The sequence below is a fragment of the Gambusia affinis genome, linkage group LG02, assembly GCF_019740435.1.
Source record: "Gambusia affinis linkage group LG02, SWU_Gaff_1.0, whole genome shotgun sequence".
Classification (NCBI taxonomy): Eukaryota; Metazoa; Chordata; class Actinopteri; order Cyprinodontiformes; family Poeciliidae; genus Gambusia; species Gambusia affinis.
The window spans coordinates 20,838,932-20,864,855 of NC_057869.1; the positions used below are offsets into that span (position 1 = coordinate 20,838,932).

The 25,924-nt window shown below is 38.0% G+C and overlaps 1 protein-coding gene across 3 annotated transcripts in view; it reads left to right on the top strand.

Moving 5' to 3' along the window:
* The window catches only part of pcdh17 (protocadherin 17), a 97,199-nt gene that overhangs the window by 43,619 nt on the left and 27,656 nt on the right, over positions 1-25,924 (top strand). For all 3 annotated transcript variants that reach the window (XM_044135826.1, XM_044135835.1, XM_044135816.1), the window contains 2 exons: positions 18,604-18,662; positions 18,805-18,977. In XM_044135826.1, the coding sequence (XP_043991761.1) occupies positions 18,604-18,662; positions 18,805-18,977 (232 nt within the window). The remainder of the gene's footprint in view (positions 1-18,603; positions 18,663-18,804; positions 18,978-25,924) is intronic.

Genomic DNA, 25,924 nt, shown 5'->3' on the forward strand with positions numbered 1-25,924 from the left:
AGGAAATTACTCTGTATGGAATCAATAATAAAACCAGTCTGTAGCAAAATTCCTTGGGGTTCAGGATGAACGGACTGTAATATTTTTGCTTAACAGAGCCTGTGCTAAAAGTGACTGGAAATGGATTCAGATTCACCAAACTAGAAGTCACTTACTGGCTTGTTTAGAGGCTCTCATTTTTAAGTCTTCATTGTGACCACATTTTAAAACTCTGCTTTGTCAAACAGAAGATGCTGCACTGATAAGCTTGTGTTTATTTCTTGTATAAAAAAAAATTATGTTATGTCTGTGAGACATAACTCTTGTTAATAAGATACGAGTGGCTCTGTCAAAAAAGGCTGTAAAAGCTGCCTGTAGGTGGCGGTATTCTGCCTTTTGTGGGGTAGCATTGACAAGAGAGTGGCAAGAAAAACAGGGCTCCAGTATCTACTGACTTGTCACTCGAGTCGTCAGTTTATTAAAAGAGCTCTGCTCTATCAAGAAAGGATATAAGTGGAATCATCAGCTATAGGAGGTTTTTCAAAACAGCCTTTCTTACAGCATTCCTCTGCTACAGGTCTGATTGACATTCACTGAACTTGTGACAGTGAATCCATGATATTGATGGTTCATTTAGGAATACATGTTGTTTTAAGGTGTTAAATAAATTTACTCTGAATTGAATCAGAGTAATAAAGCCAGTCTGCAGCAAAATCCCTCAGGGTTCAGGAAGCATGGACTGGAATATTGTACACACATACACAAATATGTGTATGTGTGGCAGGAAAGGAACTTTTCAGTGATGTGATTGTGACCATTAAAGTTGCGTATTTACTCTGCTTGGGATTTTTCACTCTTTTGATCTGTTTAGGTTGAGAATAGGCATGCCAACATTTTAACTGGAGCAGATGTTGAGAATGGATGCTTCGAGGGATGGTCTTACTCTGCATAATTTAGGGAGATTGTGTGTGTTCGTGTGTGGGTGTAGTGTCATTGTGTATTCCAGGCATGTGATTTAAGCCTTTAGCTGGCAGGCTCCGTGACAGAGCCCCTCTCTTTTTATGAGCGTGACAATGTTGCGTTTGTCCGAACCTTGAAACACCCTTCCTCCAAGAGACACACACACGCATACAGACACACACACACACACACACGTAGGTCTGTTTTTAAGGACTCAACCAAAAAGTCTTATCCAAGCCTCAGTGGTATATTGTATTGAAATTGCTCCCACACTTCAGTAGCCACTGAGCCAATGAATAGAAAAGCACTCTTTATTTCATTTTTTTTCTCCTTTCATCTTTCGATAACTCCTTTGGTCTGGAGCTTCCTACAGAGTAAGTTTAGTAAACATGTATATATTCAAACCTGCTGTCAGGTTTTGCAGTATAACAATAAAATGCGTAAGCAGTTATGGCAAATGAGAAACACTTCAAGAAACCTTTTGCAATTTGTGTTTATTTGTCCCCTTATGGGCCTGCTAAGTCTCTAAGACAGATCTGTTTTATTTGAGCTTGCCTGTACATAAAGAAATATTATCTTGCTTTGGGGTTTATTTTTGTATTTCTTCAAATAAATCTGCCCCTACTGTACATAACACACCACGATGAAATATTAAATTATTAATGAATACTTTTATGTCTCTTCATGCTACCCAAAGCTGATATGATAGATACAACTGGGAGGAAGTGCAGTCAAACCAAAGAGTGTGGCTCTGGGGAATAACTCCAAGTTATTTTATCTCTTTTCCCAGAACACACAAGTTTGGATAATGTGTATATTTTTATTTTATTTGCAACACAAACTCGCTAGTGTTTAATAATCATTGAAAAAAGGCTTGTTTCCATATAGATGCCTTCACAGTGGTTAGAAGCGGCAACGGCTGTGCAAAGCAGACCATAAAGGTATATTTGCATCCTCCTTCATTAGTTAATCATGATGTTTAACAAATCAGAGCTAAAGCAGAAGATGTCACAATAAACATCAGAGGTCTCGGGCTACTTGTTTATGAACCGGAGCAAATGAGGATAACTGAACTCAGAGAAAGTGGGAACCAGGAGATGCTTGCTGGCTGATATAGGCAGAATTTGAGTGCTTATTCGAGACATTATGAGACAGCGAGAGAAGGAGAGAGAGAAACAGAGGGCAGTGTAGTAGCCTCTCAAATAGCCAATCAGTTTCCACTCTCCTATGTGGGAATTGTATTGAAGTTTTATGAAAGATGGAGAGCAGAAAATTAGGTCTGATTGCAATGTGCATCACCCGTGTCTTTTATCTTCCCACATTCATTACATAAACAGATATTATAAGCACACTGAAAGTTTGTTTGCGATTTTACGCAGCTTTAGAAAGGAATGTTTTATTTATTTCCTGTTTTCAAAAATCCCAGTAACCATGCTAAATAATTTATCTGTTGGTTCCATACTTCGCTTACCACTACTTACGATTTCCTTTTGTAACTTAAAACAAACTTCACATGCTGTAGACAGATACGGACTGGTTTGTTTGTGACCCACTGGATGCGGAGGAAGCGCTCTCCATATGGACTCCGCACTTAGCTGTGCTGCGTAATTTCATTAGTTTAACAGACCTCCCAAACTGGCAATGCAGGCCAACAAAGGAATTTTTATTTATTTATTTTTGGTAGCGTAATGAAAGACACAGGAAATGAGCACACAAGTCACCCTTCATGATAGCCAGATTGACCGGACACATTAACCAATTTTCTTGGCTCAGTAGGAAACAGCCGATTGGAGATGACATGAGCTTGATAGTAAAACTGCGGCTTGTCAGTGAATGCTTGCTCTGTTAGTGTGTGGTGGTGTATGTCTAGCTGTGTTAGAGACAGAGGGGAAGAGGATTATGAAGATTTTTATGCCTAATTCAGCACCGTTTTGCTTGACATACATTTAACTGAGAGACTAGGAAAGTTTTATGCAACTATTTACTATTCCATGATGCCAAGCGCACTTCTTTCTGTATTTCTGGATTCTGCATTGTCCTGCACTCTCTTGTTTGCCAGACCTTGTTGATACCATATTTCTGTTATGCTGCAGGTGTACCCCTACACAGGATACATTTCAGCGTTTTGTACCTGAGAATGCACATACCGTAATGTTTTTATTTATTTATTTATTTATTTTTTGCATAATTTAAGATGTTTCCTGAGAGGAAAAAAAAAAAAAAGATTCTGTCAAAAAAAAACCAAAAAAACATGCTACCACTCAGCTTGGTGCTGCTGGCATTGTGCTGAGAGGGTGTAGAGATGAAAGAACAAAACATAACCTTCACAGCAAAGGAATCTGTGATTCAACTGCCACGCATCTACCTGTATTTTTGCGCGGACATGTGTGTGTGCGCACAACCTCGCACCTGTGCTACCACCAGCAGAGCTCTGAAGCACAGGTCTTGCTGGTTTCCCCAGAACGAAATGGTCTTCTCTGTTGGGGCCGCCTGTCCCCCGTCGGCTCTGGATCCCTACCGTCGTCCTTACACTTAGTTTTTTAAGTCACAGGTGGGCCTTAGATGGAACTGAAGACAGGCTCAGATAGGAATGACCACACATTAACGTGCAACAAAATGCACGACACACAAGGGGTCGCCTAGGTGTACAGAGCATGGTGATGTATTCTTTGAACTGCCAGCAACTGGGTCTCCTTGGTGTAAATCAAATGCTCTCAAAGTCAAACAAAGTAGAGCCCGCTCTGCTGTGCCTTGGCTCCGGTCCAGCCTGAGAGAGCTTTTATTTCTGCCACATCTTCTTTCACTGTGCCCCCCAGGCATGTGCTGTAGAAACAACACGTAGCTCAAAGAATGAGTTATGTGAAACTCTTCTCACCTTCTATCTCATTAGTATAAGAGAAATGATTTATCCCCCTCTGCTTGAATCTCTCGCTCTCTCTCCTTGTCCTTGCCTTTTACAGTTCAGCTCTTCTTCAGCTTCATCAGTAATGTGATTAATTGTTTGGAGGCATATATCATGCATACCATCTCATTTGCTATAATTTAACCTAACTGCATGTCAAAACAAGCTGTTATAAAATGACTCCCTCTCTCTCATACAATCACAGGAGTACATTACTGGCCGGTTACAAATAGGAAATTACGATTTCCCTCGCAATTTGTGTGCAATCCTATCTGAGTTTGTGCACGGTCTGTGTGAGAGATTGTGAAACTGAAATGAGAGAGATCCCCCCGTTCTCTTCTGTTGCTGCCTATATCTATCGCGCAGCTTGAAATCTGACCCCCGTGTCTATAGCCCTGAGTGTGCATGAGAGAAATCGAGAAGCGGCTGTGTATTGGAGTGTTGATGGAAATAGAGGCGAATGGTCCCACACTCTTAGTAGCTATTGCCTAAACAAAGAGCCACTAAGTGGTGGGAGCACAAGATTTGTTGTCAAACCTTGATGGTCTCTGTTCTTAGTGGTAACAGTGGCAACACTAAGTGCTTATGGCATATTGAAATTTTTTTTTATTTTACCAGTCTTATCTTTGTCTGTTGTACCACACAGATGTACTGAATTGGCCCCTTGCTGGGTTTATGTCTTAGCAAGAAATCTTTTGGGGTCCTTTAGCATTCAGATCAATGGCCTGTTTGCTCCATTTCTTATTGATTTTTGCTCTGTTTGGTACTGACTTACTGTTTTTCATTATCTGGCGCTCTTAGCATTGTTAAGTAAAAAAAAAAAAAGACCTAGAGCTCTTGGTTTTTGCTTTCAGTTTTAGGATTTCTTTTCTTTCTCTCAGCCCTTGTCATCTCAGATAAGCATAGCAATTGCTCATGTTACAGACGACCCAAGCCAAATTTATAATGATGAGATTATGTTGTCAACAGTACAGGGTGTATATGTCTGCTGTATTGATCTGTGCAAAGTCCTAATAAATGAAGTACCACAATGGAAGCGTTGGCTCAGTAATAACTCTGAACAGATCTTGCTATTTATATACTCTCAACACTGCTTAGATGATGGATGGATCTCTTTCTGTTTTCCTCTTGTCTTTTTTGTCTTTTTTATGCCCTGTCTCAATTAATCCCTCCTCTTCCTTTTTTTCTCCTCTCCTGTTTGAGGTCATAGCAACATGCTTGACCGAAATGCTTGCAGGTGGAGAGACATGGGTGCTGCCAATCAGACAGAATCCAAGGGTGGTAGAGCAGGGCAAAAACAAGTTAGCAACGCCTTTGTGCATGCGTGTTTGCAGGCGTGGGCGTGTGTGTGTGTGTGTCTTAAAAAAGGCAGAGGTTTGAAGCAGGGTCTATCTATGCATTTGAAGAGAAGGTCAGCAGGATTTAGAAGCTCCGATTATGTGTGATTGTTTCTTCAGTGGGCTAGCTGATTAACGCCAAAGCTGCTCTGCCAGATCCTTGACGCTCCACAGAGACACTTAAAAGAGACAGAGAGAAACTTACATCCAACACTCTGACAATAGAGCATTATCCTAAAGCTTGTTTTTCTGCTTTTCCACAGGAACAAGAATAGCTTCCACCCTGTCTTCCATTGTCTCTTATTCAGGCTCAACCTTTTACTAAAATAGTACACAGCCTATTGACCCTATAAGTCACCTTGTTATAAAAGTACCTCAATGTATTTCATGTCTCTTTGCGTATTCATTGAGAGGGAGTGAGGACGAGAGGGCCTTTATGTGTGCCCATGTGCATTGGTGTATGTATTAATGTGAGACCCACGCATTCAGTCTATGTCAATATTTGTGTTTCTTTGTCTGTGTCTGGCCTTGGTATTGGGCTTTTGGGAAGCCTCTAAAAAGCCCTTTCATCCACAGAGTGGCTCACCCCCCGCTCCTCCATTCATTAGGAAAAATTTAATTCTTTATTGTTTTGTTCACAAGCTCTAAGCTTCTGTCTTGTTTGTCAGCAGAGAAGCCAATAATTTTTGGGTTATTTCTTTGCAGGAGAAAAACTAAATAAATCTGCAAAAGAAGATGACTTAATGAAATCAGTTTACAAATGTAATTATTGTATGCTGAAGTTAAACACTGGGTAAGAATATGTTTCTTTAACAATTATTCCTAATACAGAATCACACAGCTGTTTATTGACTTCATCCTAAAGATGCCTCTTTCTGCTCTGGTTTCTTTGTAGTGAAAAGATATAATAATTCCTGATTACTGAAACAAACTGCCCATTTTCTGAGAAGAGAAATGATTCAGATAATGCCGAAGAATTAGACACATTTTGTTTATACTTAGCTTTAAGTAATAATTGCTGCTTTTACTGGAATAAAATTACTTAAGTATTTACTATTGTCTCGTTTTGATTGAGCCCAGCAAAACATTTGCTCGATCACTGAGGAGAATTCACCATCATGTGAATTCTCTTCAATGAGATTCTGTCTTTTTATAAGGCCTATTGAGAAAAAAAAAAATCACTGGCTCTTTTCTTTAGACTGGAATTAACTACTTTTCGGAAGAAAGTAAGGACCGTGGTATCAGTTAAATAAATATAAGGGCAATAGAGAAGAAGATGAAAACATGCTTCTCCTTTGTGAAGCTTCATAAGGCTGTTGCAAACATTCAAAAAATAAAAAATAAATAAAAAAATAACGATTATAGTTCATATTCAAAGGTCCAAATTTAATTTCCAGATAGATTAGTAAATCGATTTCAGACCTTTGTGTACATCTTGAAAAGAAATGAAACTTTATGCCTACAGTTGGTTGTCTGTGAGCCTTAGACGCTTAATTTTGGACATTAAAACATAATGAGCTGCCCAATTTTATTAGAAAATATAACTTAAACATAATTAATTCTATTACTCTCTGTGCCTATAGGAAGAAAATGTGCTGTTTTGTTTTTTGGTTTTGTTTTAGTGGATCCTTTCTTTAGAAATTGAGTTCTTTGTTTTGAATGGCCCATTTTTACACATGGTGTTATGGCAGCATACTGTAATGGGTTTAAGTCTTCTGTTGAACTAGCAGAACATGCCACAAGCAACAAGGCATGCACTCTGTCCAGATTGGCTTGCTATTTGGTCTGAACTCTGATCAGTTTTGTTTTGAGATCAGCTGATTTTAGCTTGTCATTTTTTCTTATTGAGAAATTTACATATTTTCACCCAGAGGTATGAATTATATTAAAACATTTTATCAGTGAGAAGTATCTTTAGTGTTTCTGTATCCCTTATTCATAACTTCATTGAAAAACAACAACAAAAAAACACAAGTCACAGTTGATAAACAATGGGGAGAAACATTTTTCTATGTCCATCAACTCCATAAAGTTAAATTCCAAGTCTGAATTTTAAGGCAGCAATTGTAAAACTTAGTTCTTTGTTAGTAAGAAATTTCCAAAGGTATCAGACTGCACACCAGCACATCCTAACCTGAAAATTTATGATTTTATTGATCTACATCTAAAATACAAAATGGAAACTGTAAACACGATTCTAAAGCAAAGCAACATTTGTCCGGACTGAAATAAATAAACAGGTGGTGTAGCTGAGTTTTTTTTAACTACAGGTTTCATTTTCTTTATGTAGATAACAAAGTGGTTTCAGTATTCTGAAAAGTTTCAGAAACAAAGTGAATACACCCGTATTTACCTTGAAGAGAATTGTATAAAGGCGTAACTCCCTGTTTACTTATTGCAGTAAATATACATTATGCATGTCTCCCTTTATGACTAAGTACAATGTCTTTTTGTTTGATGACAATATATTACCTCAAGCTGGACCTTCTCAGCTGAGTTTGCTTTGGAATAATGAGGGTTTAGCAGGATCAGTGTGGCTTCTAGGCTTTAGATAACTTCGGTTCAAACAGTTGTCACTATTAATGAGCAAGTAATAGGGGATTAGTAGCCCTGGCTCTAAAATTTCATACTGTCCTCTCACTTTAGTGTGTTCTCTAGATAATTTTAAATGTAACTGATGAATGTGGCATCTAGAAAAATCCTCTGTCTCTCATTTCTGTCATGTTTTCTTCAATGTTTCATATTTTTCTTCATTAATAATCAAAAGACTGGTTCTAACTCAGACAAGCTGGTAAAATCTGTCTGTATACAAATGTCTCATGTAGTTGCTCTTTTTTGTTTTAATGTTTTATTGACATTTCTTGTGTCGTAATGAAGAATTATCTATTTGAAAAGTCAAATTTTATCTCACGATAACGACAAATCAGTGAGGGCCATGCGCTCGTTTCTCTGCTAGGAGATGGTCCCATCTGGGAGGGATGGGAGACAATGAAGCCCGAAGTGTTGCGTATGCACAAGACGTTTGGTCTCTACGTGGCGAGCAGTTTGAAGGCTTCATTGCCTCATTAGTGAGCCGGTCACCCCATATTATGCAGAGTGGGCTTGGAATGTGGGAATCACCTACTGGTCTCTTCTTTGGGCCTTCCCCTTCACAAAGAAGCTTTCCAAAGACATCTGATCTGTTGCTCACTAATTTTGCTGCTTGTGGGCTCAATTTTGCCGCGCAAAACGTAACCAAGAGAATCTGGTTAAAGGATTTTCAAAATAAAAGATCATCCAGACTCAAATAATGCATAAAACGGAAATATTTAATTATTTCTTGTGCGGCCCGGTACCAGTTGGTCCACGGACCGGTATGGCCCGGGGTTGGGGACGACTATTTTACAGGTTCACTCTTAACCAAAAATTACCTCACATTTAAGGCTAGAGCTATTACCATGAAATATAATCATTTAATATTTTTGTTGACTTGCTTTTTTTTCCTAAGGTCTGGCAGGTCCACACAACAGGACTGTGTAAACAGCATTTTGTCCCAACATTATGACTAATAGACGTGCACACACATAAGCATGCAGTTACACAAACAGGCTAATGCAGAATCATTCACAGATTCGCTCACACATGTAGACACCGACTCCCTGGTCTGGTAGAAGAGGATTATGACTTCTCACTCAGCCTCCAAAACCCTAGGGTCAGTCATATGAATTCACTCAATTTGAATTTAGTTTGCAGCTTGTTAGGCTATGAATTGTGCCAGTGCCACCCAGATGAAATTGGAATTAATTTTTCTGCTTGAATATCCCACTCACATGGCATTTTAGTGATCCCACAGTCTGCTTGCCCGAAGACAAATGTACAGCAGCTTGTGAGGCAGTGGATTTTTGCAATTTTCTACACTTATGACTTGTTTGTCATGCAAACCACAAACTAGCAGAATTAAATTGATGTTGATTTTTGCTTTACAAAACAAGAATTATTTGCTTAAATTAGGGGAAACATTTGGGTTTCATTTGATGCACACAGAATAAACTATTTGCTCCTGTGAGCTGTAACACACTGTTATGTTCTGATGGAGAATAAACAGCAAAATGGGATTTGGGATTTTTAAAAACACTTATTTATACTGTAGGCAAAAAATGCAAAAGGCTTAACGCATGTTTGTGCCTAGCAGCATGCATGGGATACATTGCACTGTAGTCTCAATAGCACTATTTATTATGATTCTTCAATAGATATAGTCTTGAATAGATATAGATATAGAAATAGTCTTTATTTGCTATTTTGTTCAAATGTTATTTGAAATATATCATGTCACTAATTTAAAATGCACCAGTTACTTATAATTTACCATGCCATCTCCTCCACAACATTTATTTTAATATACTGTACATTTTAAAATAAAGCATTATTTAACATTTAGTCCATGCAGATGAAAGTAATTAAAGTAATGGAGAGCATTGCAGTGAAGACATTTGCATACATAACATGTATTTTGCTATCCAGGGGTTACCTAATTTCCAGCTTTCGTCTTAACAAAATAACAGTGGCATGGGCCCAGGTTATCGCTGGTTCAAATATGGCTAAAGTTGACTTATTAGCAATAAAGCTCTATAATAAGTTAATTAAGAATCTGCATATAATAAACGGCCTGATCTACCATTTCACATTTTCCTTTTCTGTTTTATACATTTTGTATAGATATCTAAATATTACGGTAATGAGAAAAAAAAAAATATTGTAATGTTTTTATATGCAGTGTTTTCGTCTGTGGTGCATAATCCTGAAAGGAGTTTTATCTTTCTACACTACTACCAGCGAACATTCAGATGTTTTTATGTACAGTTCAACATGTGTCTACATGACTTCTGATTTGATAGAAATTATATGCAAGTCTTACAAAGTCAGGTAAGTTACTGAGGTGATAATTCAAACATACAACTAAGAATCTAAGGTTTCTGAGCTTTGTGTGGAAAGGATTGTGTTCTTAAAAGGCCTTGAGATTTTTAATAGCACAAGACTTTCTTCTAGTCTGCAGAAAGATTAGAAGAATATAGGACAAAAGAATTTAGGTAAGTGGACAAATACTTTTATCATCTTTCAAAGGTGTCTGTCTCCTCTCTCTGTTCTTGAATGTATTCATTCAATATTATAAACTATTTAATCAGATTAGCTGTGTCATAAAATTATATACTGATGACCTCCATGGCATGAATCCTAATTTGATGAGTTGCAGAATAGATTCAGAGTTTTGCCTGAAATAGGGACCAGACAAACTATCTTGCTTCAATTTTAGAAAAAAAGCAACATTGTGTGTTTGTGACCCATGGTGTTTTTCCAATTTTGCAGCTTATTGTAATCTTTACCCACAGGGATGCTGGTCCACATCATGATTTATGGGTAATGATGTTCTTTATAGTTAGATAGGGAGGATCCTTTAAAAACCTGCTTAATCATCCTATTAATGAATCAATTGCATGCAAAGAAGTTAAAAGAAAAAAAATGTAATATATTTTTGTTATCCAAAGTGATCAGATTATAAAGTATTTTCCTTGATTATAAAGAGAACACATTGTCTTGAGGGTAGAAGAATAATTAATTCTTTATTGTAATCTGAAGTGTATTCACATGATGACGATAAGATCAAGTTAAAGTTTAACAGTTCTTTATTGACAGTCTGTTGGAGACAGGGGTGTTTATCCACCAGTGTTCTTTCCTTGCTCTTTAAAACTCATTTAGTTTTCAAGATTAAATGACAAACTTTATTACAAATAGATGAAGTGCTTTACAAAGAAAAGTTCTTAAAACTGATGAACCCTCATAAACTGTTACTGTCACAGGCTATTCGGATTGTGCCGAAAACTACCTCAAATGAGACTAAAGCAGCTATTTGGAGACAGAAGTGAAATGTATACGTGCATGTTTGCTCGGGCTCCTCTTCAAATGGAATAAAAGATTATCAGTAACTGCACTGACTGCCCTGTTTGTTTTTCACTTGTCAGTTTAGATAGGCTTGAAAAAAAAAAAAAAAAACATAAGCCAACTTTCCTCCACTGTATCTTCCACTCTACATTTGTATATATTTCAAATGAAGTTCTTTCTTAATAACAGCAGCTGTGCCACAAAGCATGCATGATGAATTCTACTTGTTTGTTGTTTACCAGGATGCCAAAAGGGAGCCCTAATGATTCTTTGTGGTCATTGAAAGGGGCTCCATATTAATCATGAATACTGAATCGAGTAATTAATCAGCAAACAAAAAGTCATGTCCTTTATATAGATTAATATAAAAGTCACTGGAGTGCTTCTTAGCCCAATTTAATAAAGGAAAAGGTACCATTCCTAACAAATGAAGAAAAAAAGAAAGAAACAAATCTCTTCAAATGATGAGACAATGATTTACAAGGTATGAGTGCTGCGTTAGATTGAATTTGCCAGCTTTATAATAAAGGAGCTTCTTACAAATAGGCCCGAGGTAGTTCTATAATAAACACAGATGATACTTCGACACCACAGCAGCGCTAACAGATGATTATTTGTTTGTCTTTATTTACTTTGACTTGTGTTAGATTTGTTGTGATGTCAGATTCACTGCAGCTAGTGATGAGCAGCAGATAAGATTGCAAGAAGGATTTGTTTTAATGACTCATTTCTTTGGGTGGAACAAATAATCAATATTTTTTGTTACGGTCTCAAGTGATGTTTTATCACTGCATCGGTGCTAGTTTCACATCATTTTTCTCTTGCTATACTGAGGAGTTCTTTTCATAATTTGCTAGTATTGAAGAGAAAAATCTGGGGAACATGAATGTAGCTGTCAAATGCCAATTGGAAAAAATGAAAATTTCTATAATGATACATACAAAGGATTCATTAATGTACATGTACCAAGTCTGGTACAATGGAGTTTACATCAAGTATTATCTCATTTGTTTTCATTAGCGTAACAGTAACTTGCCACATATCACAAACATTGTGATAGGAAGTAAGGCACATTAGTTATTTTTAGCACTACAGCATATCATTCTGCAGCTGCATGTATCTGTACATATACCTCACTGGTATCAATATTGTCAAGCTAGACATGAAGTAAATTGTATTAGTTTTATTTTTAAAAAGTTATCTGCTGCTACAATGCTTTAAAGAACACATTTTAAGATTTCCCATGTTTTCTGAAGGCCCCATGTGATTTAGATGACTAAACCTACAAACTAACTGTTTTATTATAGCTGTACTCAAAAGCTTGCTGAGCATGCATGCTCGATTTTAGCTCTGCCTCATATCATTTATGTAGCTGCACTTGTTCACACTTGGGAATTACCAGTTGAAGTGCTATTTTGGACCTTTGTCAACAACACAACTCTCGCAGGCAACTTAGAATTATGCTTGAGGTTGTATTTGAGGTTTGCTGACATATAATAGAATTGAAACTAGGAGAGAATATTGGAGCACATTCAGTTTTTTTCTTCATAGTAACACTTGTTACTTGTTTTGCGATTGTTTCAGATAGGAGTTTTAAAATTGTGGGAGAACTAGGCCCCTCTACACTATTGCTAGGATGTCTTCAAACTTTTGGCTGTCGCTATACTTGATGTTCCATTCATACAACTTTCACTGATATTGCGGGGTTTACTTGCTTTATCTATGTGTAACACCACATGATATGAGGTTTTTGTTGCTTTGTCATTTACAGTGCTACAAGTATGAACTACTTTCTGCTGTAGTTAAAGTTTATTTAGCCTCCTGTAGCAAACCCCCCCCAAGGCAACACAATGGCAGTGGGGCATCTTCAAATCCAGCCCATGAAAATTCCCTGTATCTGCTTCCTCTTGGTCCAATACAATCAACTTTTAAGGATATTTCCAATCATTGCTTTGCGGATGATATCCAGTTCCAAATGAAGTTTTGAAACTACATATTTTACTAAGATGTCTGGATTCCATTAAAAGCTCGATGAGTAAAAGTTTTTTTTTTTTTTTTAAGTTCAATGAAGAAGAAACAGAGGAAATCCTCTTTGAGCCACAAAATGTATCGGTAAAGATAAAGCAGATCCTTGGGCCATCGTCTGTTTGAAACATTGGAATAACCTCCCACTCAGATTTTAAGCTGGAAAATATCTTAAAAGTTCTGGTTCGATTCTGTTTCTACCATTTACGAAATATTGCCAAACTTAACCTTGTTGTCTCTTGTCCTTAGATGGACGAGAGACAATAGCTTTTGTTTCATTTCATCTGGATAATTGCAACGGACTTTGTCTAACCTGAAGCTCCCCAGTTGCAGTCTGTACAGAATGCTGCTGCTGGGCTGCTAATACCATCTTTAAAGTTTTGTCACTTCTAGTGACAAAGCATTAGTTTCTTGTCGTCATCGATTGGAATTCAAAATTCTGGTTTTGACTTGGAGAGCTTCTCATGGATAGACACCAGTCTACATCTAGTCATACTGATTTCCTCCCAAATAAAACATAAAACTAAAAGAAACAGCATTCTCTGAAACTCTCTTCCTCTGACTCTGCGATCAGCAGACTCGATGGCTTCCTTTAAAGGACAGCCAAAAATGTTCTTTAAGTCTGCTAATGTCTAATTTTGCACTGTATATTTTTACTCTGCTTTTTAAAGCAATTTGTTCTTGTATTTATTATCTTGAACGTTTCTTTATATATAAGGTTTTATTTACTTAATTAGTTACTACTGTCCATCAGGACTGCTTAGACCTTTTGTGTTTACTGGCATCATTAGAACACCTTTACATGTCATAAATTCAACTGGATCACTTCTGTTCTGAGTTATTTAGAAGATAAAGCAAGATGTTTATCAGGCAGTGTGTTGGCCTTAAGTTCACTTACGACCATCGATTTGATGGTCTCTTATCTCCAGGAAGATGTTTAAATGCTAATTAGATCTGATCACTTAAAGTTGCTCCTCAACCACTAGATATTCTATGTGGTCCAATGTATTGTTTCCCTCTTTTCTGAATTCTTTTAGCGTCCTCGCTTTTTACTGTTTTACCTCAATTTATTCTTTTATAACCCATTTTCTGTGCCATTTAGATTTTTTCAGTGTACTACTACAACTATGGTGCCTTCCAGGTTGCTCAGATTACTTTTTTTTGGCAAAAAAAAAAAAAATCACATATAAATTAACAAGATTTCTGCAGTCTCTTGAACAGTTATTGACAGTTATTAAATATGAACTAAAATTCTCAACATTAATAAAAAATGCTATTTTTACTTGAGCACATTTATGGAAAAAAAGTCCTCTTTATGGAAAAAAAAAATTAGAAACATTTGTTTTTAATTATATCACTGTTGCCAAACTTGGCCTAACGATTTCTAAAATATAAATGTAACTGAACTTTCTTTGTGTTGTGTTTAAGTTTGGTCACTTTGTTATCAGCATCCGTGAAAACTTGTTAGTCACTATTTAAATAGGAAAGACTCATAACATGTAATTCAGGTAAGGGACTGTGTTTTGAGCTTAAAGTCACAAAATGACTGCAAGAAAATGCCTAACCGTCTTAATTTGGCAATGAAGTCAACAAAAAACCAGTATTAAAGGTCTGTTTCTGCGTGCTCTGACCTTGTGTATTGTTACAGGCGAAAACTATTTTTTACTGCTGTATTTTACTCTCAGCTAGATCTGTGTCTTCATTCTAAACGCTGGACCTTTCAATATCTTTATGTGTGATTATGGTGTGCAATAAAAAATAATAATTCCTTCCTTACAGTTTTTACATGTTTCCGTAAGGAAGGAATTGGCACCCACTTGTTTAAGCAAGTGGGTGCCAATACATATAGAGGTCCTTGTATGTTTTCCAGGATGACAGCAAAGGAGAAATGCATGAATCATACCTCTCAGAATAGGTGAAGGGGGTGTACTCTTGTTCGTTTGAATAAAAGTGAGCAGTCCAATGATGTGTGAAAAAGAAGCTGCAATTTGTCCTCGCTCACCATCCCTGTGTAGGATATCAAATGCACACTGAAAAGGCAGCAATACACAAATGTAACCACACAGAAGCAAACAGTAGCCCAGAATTCACCACTATGCCCCGAGAGGAGAACAGCACTCCAATATTCTCGTCCCATTTGTCTCAATCGGCCTGCTGTCTGGGCGGTCAGTCTTAGGGGCCTCAATGGGAATACAGAATAGAGTGCAGCTTTTTACACTTACTCAGCCTGGCTGTGTTCAGTATCCCTGTGACCTTTGTGACCTTGCTCCCTGAACTAGATACAACACATCATTTACTGCACTTCAGCAACATATGCCTTCGGAAAATTCATCCACACCACAAAACAAGAACAGCTTTTGCTGTTACGTGAACAATGTGAGTAGAGGTGGACTTGCTGGATTCATCTCTTATTGAACAGGTTCTTCACTTCTCTAGCTCTTTACGGTAATGACTCAGATGTTCAGTCGATAAGCAAGGGAAATCTTCAAACGAGTTTTGGCTATTCAGATTTAGGTACACGTAGAATTGAAAGTAATGATACCTATAATGCAAAGGGAATTTATGCAGTGTACAATGCAGTTTATCAGCCGGCCTCAAATGATCCTGTATTTATTGTAGGCTCTGACTTTCTCAGCGGAAAGCAGTTCATGTTGCCTGTTATCGACCCATTAATTGGAAAGTGGCCCATTGTAGTGAAAGGGCTGGGTGGTATGGTCAGACAGGAAGAGATGGAGGCTTAAGATCACCCAGAACTCTTAATTGGCAGGAAAGAGGTTTCCATGAAGTGGTGTAATGTGTTTTTTATTGCCTTGTGTGCAGTGAACGGCATGCTACTTTAAGTAGATGCATGTTTTTTTGCCTGTTAAGAAAATCTACAGGTGTGAATAACATTCATTGAGACTACGAGTTTGGATTCAAATCAACTGTAACTATGTACTACTTTATTCAGTCCATCCATCCATCCATCCATTTTCTATACACCCTTCTTCCCTAATGGGGTCGGGAGGGTCGCTGGTGCCTATCTGCAGCTGCGTCCCGGGCGAGAGGCGGGGTACACCCTGGACAGGTCGCCAGTCTGTCGCAGGGCAACTTTATTCAGTACCCAAAAATTTTATTTTTGTCTGTTGTGATGAAGAAATCACAGCATGGCAATTGCAAAACACATCTTTGAATAAACTTTTTTGTGATGACCTTTAAGGAGCAGAATTGTTTGAAACGTATGTCCAAGGCTAGTGGTGTAGTCAAGATAAGTACAGATGGGACACATCACTGGAAAAAAGATTTTAATCTTCCCTCTTCTTTCTTTCCAATTTTATTTAAATTTATTTCATTTCATTTTATTTTTTTAAAATCTTTTCAGCCACTCTTATCATTTCATTGCCAAACGATTTCTAACATTCCTTCTTCTCTTGCTTTATGGTCAGATTCCAGTCTTTGATATATTCTGTGGGTGTTTTCTTTTAACATTGGCAAAGGCTGAAGTGGAATAAAATGTTGAGGAGATAAAGGTGTTTGCAAAAGCATGGAAGGTCAGAGTACTGAGGTGGCCTGTCTGACCTTCACACACCCTTTTTTCATACTGAGCCACTGCAGCGCACCGATGACATTGAAATACTCTATCGACCGTGAGTCAAGCTGTGCATGTGAAAAAGCCTGGCACAACGACACATTACTCACCAAACATGACATTTCGCCGCTATGAATTCTAGACAGAGAGTTGTGCACAACATAGTGTAATTATTTGTGTTGCTGTGATGAATGCAGCTACAAGAGCATGAAAGCATTTTCTCTTTAAGACATTTTCTTCAATCATCCCTACCACTACACAAGAGGAAATTGATTATTCCCTTGCAATAATCAGAGCTAAAAATATGCTGGTTAAAAATATGTTTTCATAAAAAGATCCTACATCTTTTGATAATGGGACTATATTTTTGGCAAATGCCAGTAAGCACACTGCAATGTTTTTAACCTTTTAACTCTTTAACATGATTAAAAACTCCAATACATTGTGGCTTGCAATAATTACTAAGCCAGTGAGACACACTGAGACTAAGATAGAGTGCTTCGTTGCCGATGTGATTGATCCACTCCGTAAGGCGGTGCTTCGTATTGTTCCAAAGATTAGGCATTTGTGCCATTTATGCAGAGTGCCTTGTACCAGAATTACATTACAGTGCTGCACTTTATCACACATCAAAATGCTTCCTAATGTGACTGTACAGAACATGTAAATTATTTTCCTCATTATCTGACATTAAAATCAGACAGAAGTTTTATTATTGTGTTAGTTTGGTGTATACAAATCATTCCTATTGGCTATATAATATTGATAGTAGTAATAATCAACTGTAATATTTTTACAGCTCTTACCTCATTTGTCAGTTCAAACAATTATGTCCAAGTATAAATAGATATCCTGCTATCATATTGTTCAAGAAGGCGATGGGTTCTTTGTGCAGCAAAATGTGCCTATCAACTAAAGAACAAAACCTGGGTAAAAATAAACCCTGACCAAGTTGGGGACAAACAGAGACAATGTTTAGAGACAATGAAATCAAGAGTAAAGCGTTTGACCAATTTTGGAAATAATAGCATTACATGCTAACATATCTGCTAAGACGATAACGCAAAAATGGATTTTCCAAATGGAGAATTACCCTAATCATACCACCAGATTATTTAGAAAGTGGTTTAACAGAGTGACCATCACAAATTACTGGTCTGAGTTACATATAACTTGTTTCCATTGAAAGAACTTTCATTCGTTTGGTTTGTTTCCATCACATGGATAGGCTGTCAGATCTTTTGAACACAGCTTGAACAATATTTCTAGATATTCTCAGTGTTCTTATAACAGCATAAAGCTCCAACTATCTGACATTCCCACCCAATTCTTCATGCAGCATGTTGTGATCGCAACTAGTCGACATGAAATGTAAGAAAGTCATTGCAAATGTGAGAAGGGACTGTCTAATTGTCAACTAATCATCCCTACTATACAAAGTCTTTTTATTTTCTAATATACTCGTGAGTGAAGAATGAGAAAGAATATGTTGAATTTAAGAGAGTTAGTTGTTCTCTAACAGGAACAAGGCAGAAATTGCATTCTTATTCCTGTACAATTTGTACTGTAATCTAGCTAATAGATGTCTAGCCAACGGCTCGACACTGCAATTGCAAAGATTTCTATTTTCATCAAGACAATTGTCCTTGGAGTCATTGATTATCTGATATCTACCAGACCCGATGTTTAACTGTGTGGTTTACTCTCCAATGGCTAATTAGCCCGTTTCATACGGTTAGTGAAATGCTTAAACCTTGGCAAAGCAGAGTGCACAATTTCAGTTCCTTTCAACTAATCCGTCCTGCACCTCACAGTTCTGCATAATTAATCGTATGTCTTTAGGAATTCTTGTTTTTACAACAGAAAATGTTTCTCTTACTAACACTGCATACTTTATTCTCACTTTTCCTCAGACGGACAATTTCCCCACTGAACCTAATTATATGGGTAGCAGACAACAGTTTGTTCAAAGGTAAGAGCTGGAATCTATAAGGTAACTATTTTCAAGTCATTGCTAGTTACCAAAACGTACTATAGAGTATCCATATGTCAATTAGATCTAAAAGTGGTCATATTGATGCATCCAAATCTTCTGTTTTGTTGTTGTTGTTTAGTAGTTCAACATTCAAAGACCCAGAGCGAGCCAGCCTCAGAGACAGCGGCCACGGTGACAGCGACCAGGCTGACAGTGACCAGGACACCAACAAAGGCTCCTGCTGTGATATGTCTGCAAAAGAAGCCCTCAAACTGAAGGCTGCAGGTGTGAAACCACCACCTTTGGAACAAGGTGAGCCCTCCCTGGCAAATCTAAGCAGACGGGAGAAGAAACAGCCAAAAAAATACAATTAAAGACATATTTCTTTTGTACTTGCTTAAACACTTATTGTATGAAATCGCATCGTTCTCCTTTATCCACGCCCCACTTTTTTCACTGCTCTCTGCATACAGTGTGCCTGGACTGGAGGGTGTGACTATGTGTGCATGCTACACACGTCCTCAGTTTATCAAAGCAGACAAGCCCATTATGTTTTTATAAGCTCAACTACTTCTGCTTCTGCATTTAGTCCCCTTTCTCTGAGCTCCCATCTCTGAAACTTTGATAATGGAACATGGAAAATGACTTAGCGAGCGGCAGGCGATGTAGCCTCGTAGTTTGGTGATTAAATATGAATAATTATTCTAAGCACTGTGGGTCGGGCAGATTACATATGACATGTGTAGAACAATAACTCCCCAGATATGAGTTGCTGCAGTCACCCCCCGCAACCTCGCATGATTAGTGCATGGTCACAGAGAGGCAAGAAATTTAAGATTATGCATAGAGTAGAAAGAGAGAGGAAATGGGAAAGGAGATACAGTGAATTTCTCTTAGAAGCTTTAACCGGAGATTTGCTTTGGTGCGCACAATTACCCGCTTAACATAATGGAAATACTCCGGGAAACACAAATTTGCTAAAACATCTACACTAAAAAAGTTTGTATCTCGCTGACAGGATCCTGAAGAATGGTCTTGTGTACTGAACATGGATTCTCTGTAATGGTGCTATTAATCCTGGGAACAGAAGGGCTGCTTTACTCCGTACGGAAGGACAATGAAAATTTGAGCAACACTCTGTGCTGCAATATGCGAGTCTGACAAGATAGCATTTTTTTCCTTTTCATTGATTTTTGAATTAAAAAAAGCCACACATGTTGGCAAGAGAAATTGGCCAATTAAAAAGCTCCATATGTTTCTCATTTTGAAAATGTTTTCATTTAATTGTCCATGAGGGACCAAAGGATCACATTTATAAACACAAAAGCATGTGACTAAAGACTAAGTATGCAATTTTAGGAGTTTGGTAGCTGTTTGAGCTCTGCTAGATGCAGCATGTTTATACACTTCTCTGTGTGCGGTCTTTCAGCAGTACAACTTAGTTCTTGAACAAAACAAATTGTGCTCACATGCCTCCACGTGCACACACTCACACACATACACACAGACCACAAGTCCGGAGGTGATGGTAACTTATTGAGGGTGTAATCTGTATTTAAGGGGTTTTTTCCCCCCTCCTCCTCCATGAGTCTCGTTCCACTTCTCCCCCTCTTCTTGTTTGGGGAAATCGACTGATGTGAGATTAGACAGTTAACCGACAGCAGCCGGCTGTGTTTTGCCAATAACATAGGGGTTTAGCTAAGCTGTGGGGGAGGAAAGGGGCTGTGGGCCAGCGCTGACGTTACTCTGGTACTACACCAGCACATCTTTATCAACTTTCAAAACCACTAGTTGAGTGCTCAATTATGTTTTTATCTTAAGGAAAAATAAATAGCATCATATGTTCTGTATTCAAGATATGACTTGTAGAGAAGAAAAAAATAGACTCTTCCATGCATGCACAAGTAATTTGTAGTATGATCACTTAAATCTGAAGCTGTCAAGAGAAAAAAAAATGTTTAATGCACTGGGATTTGTTTAACCTACATGAGATAAACCCACACAAGTGTGGATACAGCATATTGTTCATGAAACAACGCTCCAGTTTTTTTTCCTCAGATGAAAACAGGTTAAAAAAAAAAGCTTGACACTGGTCAGTGTCCCTGAGGTTGTTTTCTTACAGGATTTTTTCCTATACATCTAATCACTTAGTGTATAGTTCATGGGTCTTTCTATACAGCTGCCTCCCCCACCCCCAACTTTCATTCTTTATCCCATATTAAGACAGTTTCCCTCTAAGCACAGGCCTTTCAATTACTCTGTAGCTCTCTTTGCTTTTCTGTCAGAACACTGTGGCCTCTTTCACTGGTTCAGTATAAACAGGACTCGCAGTGCACAGAGCATGTAGTTCAAGTCCCAATTAATCCCCACCTCAGTCTCAGTTCTTATCCTTAAAGAAACCAAGTTTTTCTTTATTTTCACCCTAATTTTGCCATCCTGTTTAGGTTTTTCTTTTAATATCTGGATTTGTCCTGCCCTCCACTAAAAGCAGGTTGAGTTCAACAATCTCCCTTCTACACAATATAATCTAGATATCTTAGCACTGCAGCTGAGTCTCAAATTGATTAATTAGTCTCGCAAAATTGGTTGCAATGTATTAATTAAGCTTAAGTATATCAAATGCATTTTTGCCAGTTTTAAACAGCGATTAATTGATGCTCCAGCGCGCCTGCAGCAGACATTAATACGGTCTTGTCTGGCTCGCCGGAGAGGTTGGCAGCACATCGCTCGCCTCTGTGGAGATGACTGCCACAGTCGCTATCATGAACAGACAGTCGGCAGTGGTGTTGGGAGATGTTACCCACTGATAGGGCTGTCCGAGCAAATAGAGAGGGAGCAAGAAGAACAGCGGGGGATGAGGGCGGGGGGTTGGAGCACAGAGAGGAACGGACAGTGTTTGAGTGCACCACCTGACCTTTCCTAATTATCTGCAACTGGATTATGATAATCAAACCGCCTCCTGCTTTGTTTCAGAAACGGGAGGGATGAGTGGGACAGGGAGGGGATGGGGGTGTGGGAGGATAATGTGATACTACAAGGACAGTGTGGATACTGTGAGGAGACAGCATGAGACGTGTTCCTATGACAGCACTGTGGAAGGTGATGAAATTGAGTTTCTCAGTTATTTGTGGCTTGGTAATAGAAATATCCACCTGCACATTTTCCACCAGCTTTTGAATTGATGAAGTAAGGAAAATGCCATGATTGGTCAGTAGTTCCCTTAGTGCTCGCTTACAGTGATGTCTATGGACACCCTCACATATAATGTCATTCATAAAAAGATAATGATGATGGCATTATATTCAGCTCTTACTTGCAAAACCTACATTTCAGTTTGCTTGTTTTTTCTGTAAATGCTAAGTAATTTATCATACTGAGAATGAACCTGTAAATTACAGCTAAGTAAAAAGGTACAATTCTATTTTCTTCTGTGTTAACAGATTAAACACACATTTTTGCAGTGTGTTTTTAATGTTTTATAGAATACCTCATTGCTTTATGCGCAAACTTAAAGACATACAAAAATAAAATCAGACATTTTATCTTCGATGGATCCTATAGGCAGTGTTCTGTGGTTTCTTTTGAATCTGAGATGTAATTGCAACGATGGATGTTAACAAAACAACATAATACTGAGCTGGCAATATTTCATATAAATGTACTTCTGCGGGTGATGTGTGAATTTCTATTTATCCCTTTACACATCAGTGTTTCTAATTTTATCAGTAGCATTTTCGGATGAATGTAGTAGCCCAAAGCAACAAGCGCAGCAGAAAAGTTAGCAGCCTATCAAAGAGGATTTCACACAGTGGATTTTCCTGACCTTATTGTGGCATTAGGATGTTTTCAAGCTAAAGAAGGGCTCAACTCTGTGTGCTTCTGAAAAACTATGAATAAAATTGAGTCCACATAATTTACTGTGCTTAATTAAACATTTTCTCTTTTAGTCCCTGCAAAGACAAGGTAAAAGAAATATTCTGACTTAAATTCATCTAAAATATTAATCCCATCTTCCCTTGAGGCAGCTTAATCTTAAGACGTTAGCACTACGGTACCTTTCCTATATCCTCACAAACTCAGTTTGCCTTTTTTCATGTTCAAGGCAATTAATTTTGAATTATAGGTGACCCTTTGATTAAAAAAATGCAGTTGCAAGATTAATTGACTGGTCAGAAGTCAAATCAGATGCCCTTTTCAACCATGTAGCTATGGGAACCCTTTTCCTACTCACCATGGCCTTCAATAAACCTTTATCTGATTGCTGGAAAAGTGGATTCCTTTGAATATCATTCATATTTCATGGTCAGATAGAGCATTTCTTGTATGAATGCTTTTGGATCTCTTTTAAAAATGCATCCCAAACAGCATTTTATGACTTCATTATTGACATGTACCATTTTGACACACACAGCCCTCAGGACAGTCACATTACAGTAGTGGGTGAAATCAATAACCCATACTATTTTGATGTATTTATGTTTAGAATTCCTCTTAATGGGCTGATAGAAAATGCTTTCGTTTGGGCTCACCAGTCATACCAACTCAAAAAAAAATCGAGAGCAAATTTTACACGGCTATTTGCTTCATTAGAGAAGTATCTGTTTTTGTATTTACATAAACATTGTCAGCTGCTCCATTTGACATTTGTCAATAATGGTTTTGGACAAACAAGTTTTTATCGTTCCAATTTTTTTCATCTGGGTTCCCTTTTAGGGATAAAGCCTGGTTCATAGTCAATGTTTCATCGAGAGATAGAGAAAGAAAGAGGCAAGCTGAACAGGAAAAAGGAGAAAAACAGTTCAGATGCTGCACAAGTGAATTCTGAAAACAACAAATGAACAAAGCAACACGCAATCTGGCTGCTGAATGACAGGTTGCTTGAAGACGCACATCTTCTGAAACATTTCCAGTAAGCTTTGAATCCAAAGTGGCGTGATCGAACCATGGCGCCACCAGGATGTGACTCAGTCATATCATCCTGACAGGGAGGCTGACTTTTTGACATTTACTCATCTGATGAAAACTTGAAAAGCAACAGTTGCCTCTCTTGTGAGGGTCCCTAAAGTGACGGCTCACTGACACATAATAATTCCTTTCTTATTGCAGTTATTACATCCATCATATATTTCATGATTTTATTCAATATATGTGACACTGTGATCCATCACATTGAATTTTTTTTTTTTTTTTTTGCATTTTGTTAAAGAAAACCCATTGATAGATAGAAACTTGAAAGAGAAGATTCATGTTTCACTTCTGCAGCTGTCTTGCACCCAGTGCCGACTTTTGTTTCCTTGCTGGATTTATGAAGCAGGTTGCGCTAAATACCTGAAGATGGGTGCTGGTAATGCAGGAAATCTGCACATATCATCAGGTCATGGTAATACTTTCTCCAGGCACAAACACAGCTGGAGCTGGAGTGATCAAAGAGATTGAAAAAATAGTTTCTTGTTTCGTTATTCAAATTTCAGCTAATAAGGAACTGATAATTGACCTGAAAAAGCAAGACTAAAATTTTTCAAACGCAAATTGTGCTTAGAAATATTAGGGAAGAATGGCCTAAATCAACAAGTGTTGCTGCAGATTGTTAAAAAAAAAAAAAGAGGAACGATGCATTCATTTACCTGAATAAGTTGGAGACAGATAGAGAGGGAGAGGCCATTTGCTCTGTTTGGTTATTTTAGATCCAGATCTGCCTTTGTGTCCAGGTTTATAATCAGTCACCCAGTTTAATGTTTCATCATGTTTAACACATAATACATCCTTCTTGAGTTTGCTCCTGCATTGTTTGTCACTTAAAAAATGATAGCAACATCACCAATAATTTCTCAATGAATGGAGTTAGAAAAGGCAACAGTCAGCAAAATTAACCTTCATGTTCAGTGAACAGCCAGCTTTTCAATGCTGAAAGCAAAAACATTGTGTTTATTTTCTCTTTTGCAATTAGAGCAGTGTTGATGTGTGCTGGTTCCCATGCTAAAATAACTGTTCCACAGGTTAATGGACAAACAGCTGCTAAGAGATAGGCTTCATCTGAGAGCACTGTAATTAGTCAGCTTACAAATATTGCTCCAAACAGGTAGCATATGGAGGAGTCATGGTTTCATGTGATGCCATCGCGTCCGTCTGTTTAAACATGATTAATTTAGGCCATCGGGGTGTGTTTACACCCGTTGTTCCAACCAGATATGAAAGTGCGTCATTCCAGTGATCCTCCTCATACAAGTACAATTTGGAAAGCTCCTGAGCTCCTGTTTTCCTGTTTGCACATTTCTTCAGAAATCATTAATGCAAAAATTGGAATTGTTTTTAAGCATCATCTATCCATTGTGATTTAGCACAAAGCCACTAAAGGATGGTTGTAAAAGTCTGCAACGTGGCCTTGTGGAGTAGATTAAAAAACAAGCGTCATCCAAAAACAGCAGCCAGCCGCTTGTGCTTCTTCTAACTGTTTGTGCGAGCCATTGGGCAGGGAGGATTTGTCTCTGAGACTTTCATCTCTTCCTGTCCCTCATCTCCTCAGCTTTCTGCGGTCTGTCCCTGGCCGGGCCGATAGCTTGATTCATTGCACCCTCACCAACTTACTTTTCCTGGTGGGGTATATAAAAGCCATCAACAGTCTGCAGTTCTCCAGGATGCATCACTCAAAGTCAAATAAGATTTGTGAGTGTTTTTGTGCCATACACATGTGCCAGATCACCCCTATTCTTAGAGGATGTGGTGGTATCGCACAGCAGTGAGACGATTTGCAGCTAAGCTATTGGAATCCTGCGGAAAGCCTAAAATCTTATGGGGTGAAGGGAGGGGAACTATCACAGTCTGAGGATTTCTTCCCTCTCATTACGGAAGATTTAAAGGGATTAGTCTATTTTCTTTACCACACAAAGTTTTATTAAATCCTATTGTTATGATTGTGGTTTATAAAGGGTAATGTCCATTCTTGTGTCCTTCCTCTTGTGCTTCGTGGGAAGCTATTTCAGGCCGGGCCGGCTGTTGGGTGTGATATCCACCTCTAAATCTCAGCCCGACTGCATGGCGGATCACCCGCAATCCTCATTCAGCCAGTGTAGCCTATCTCCAACTCTCTAGTGCTGGAGAGGATTGATGAATATCTCTGACTCTTACCACTTAGGCTGTAAATCTGTGACATTATCCCTTTACTCTGGTAGCAGTAGCAAATAATTACACCATGTTTATGGAAGCAGTGAGTGAGAAGACCTCTTATTTCTTCCTAAGTGCCCTCATAACCTCTCTACACA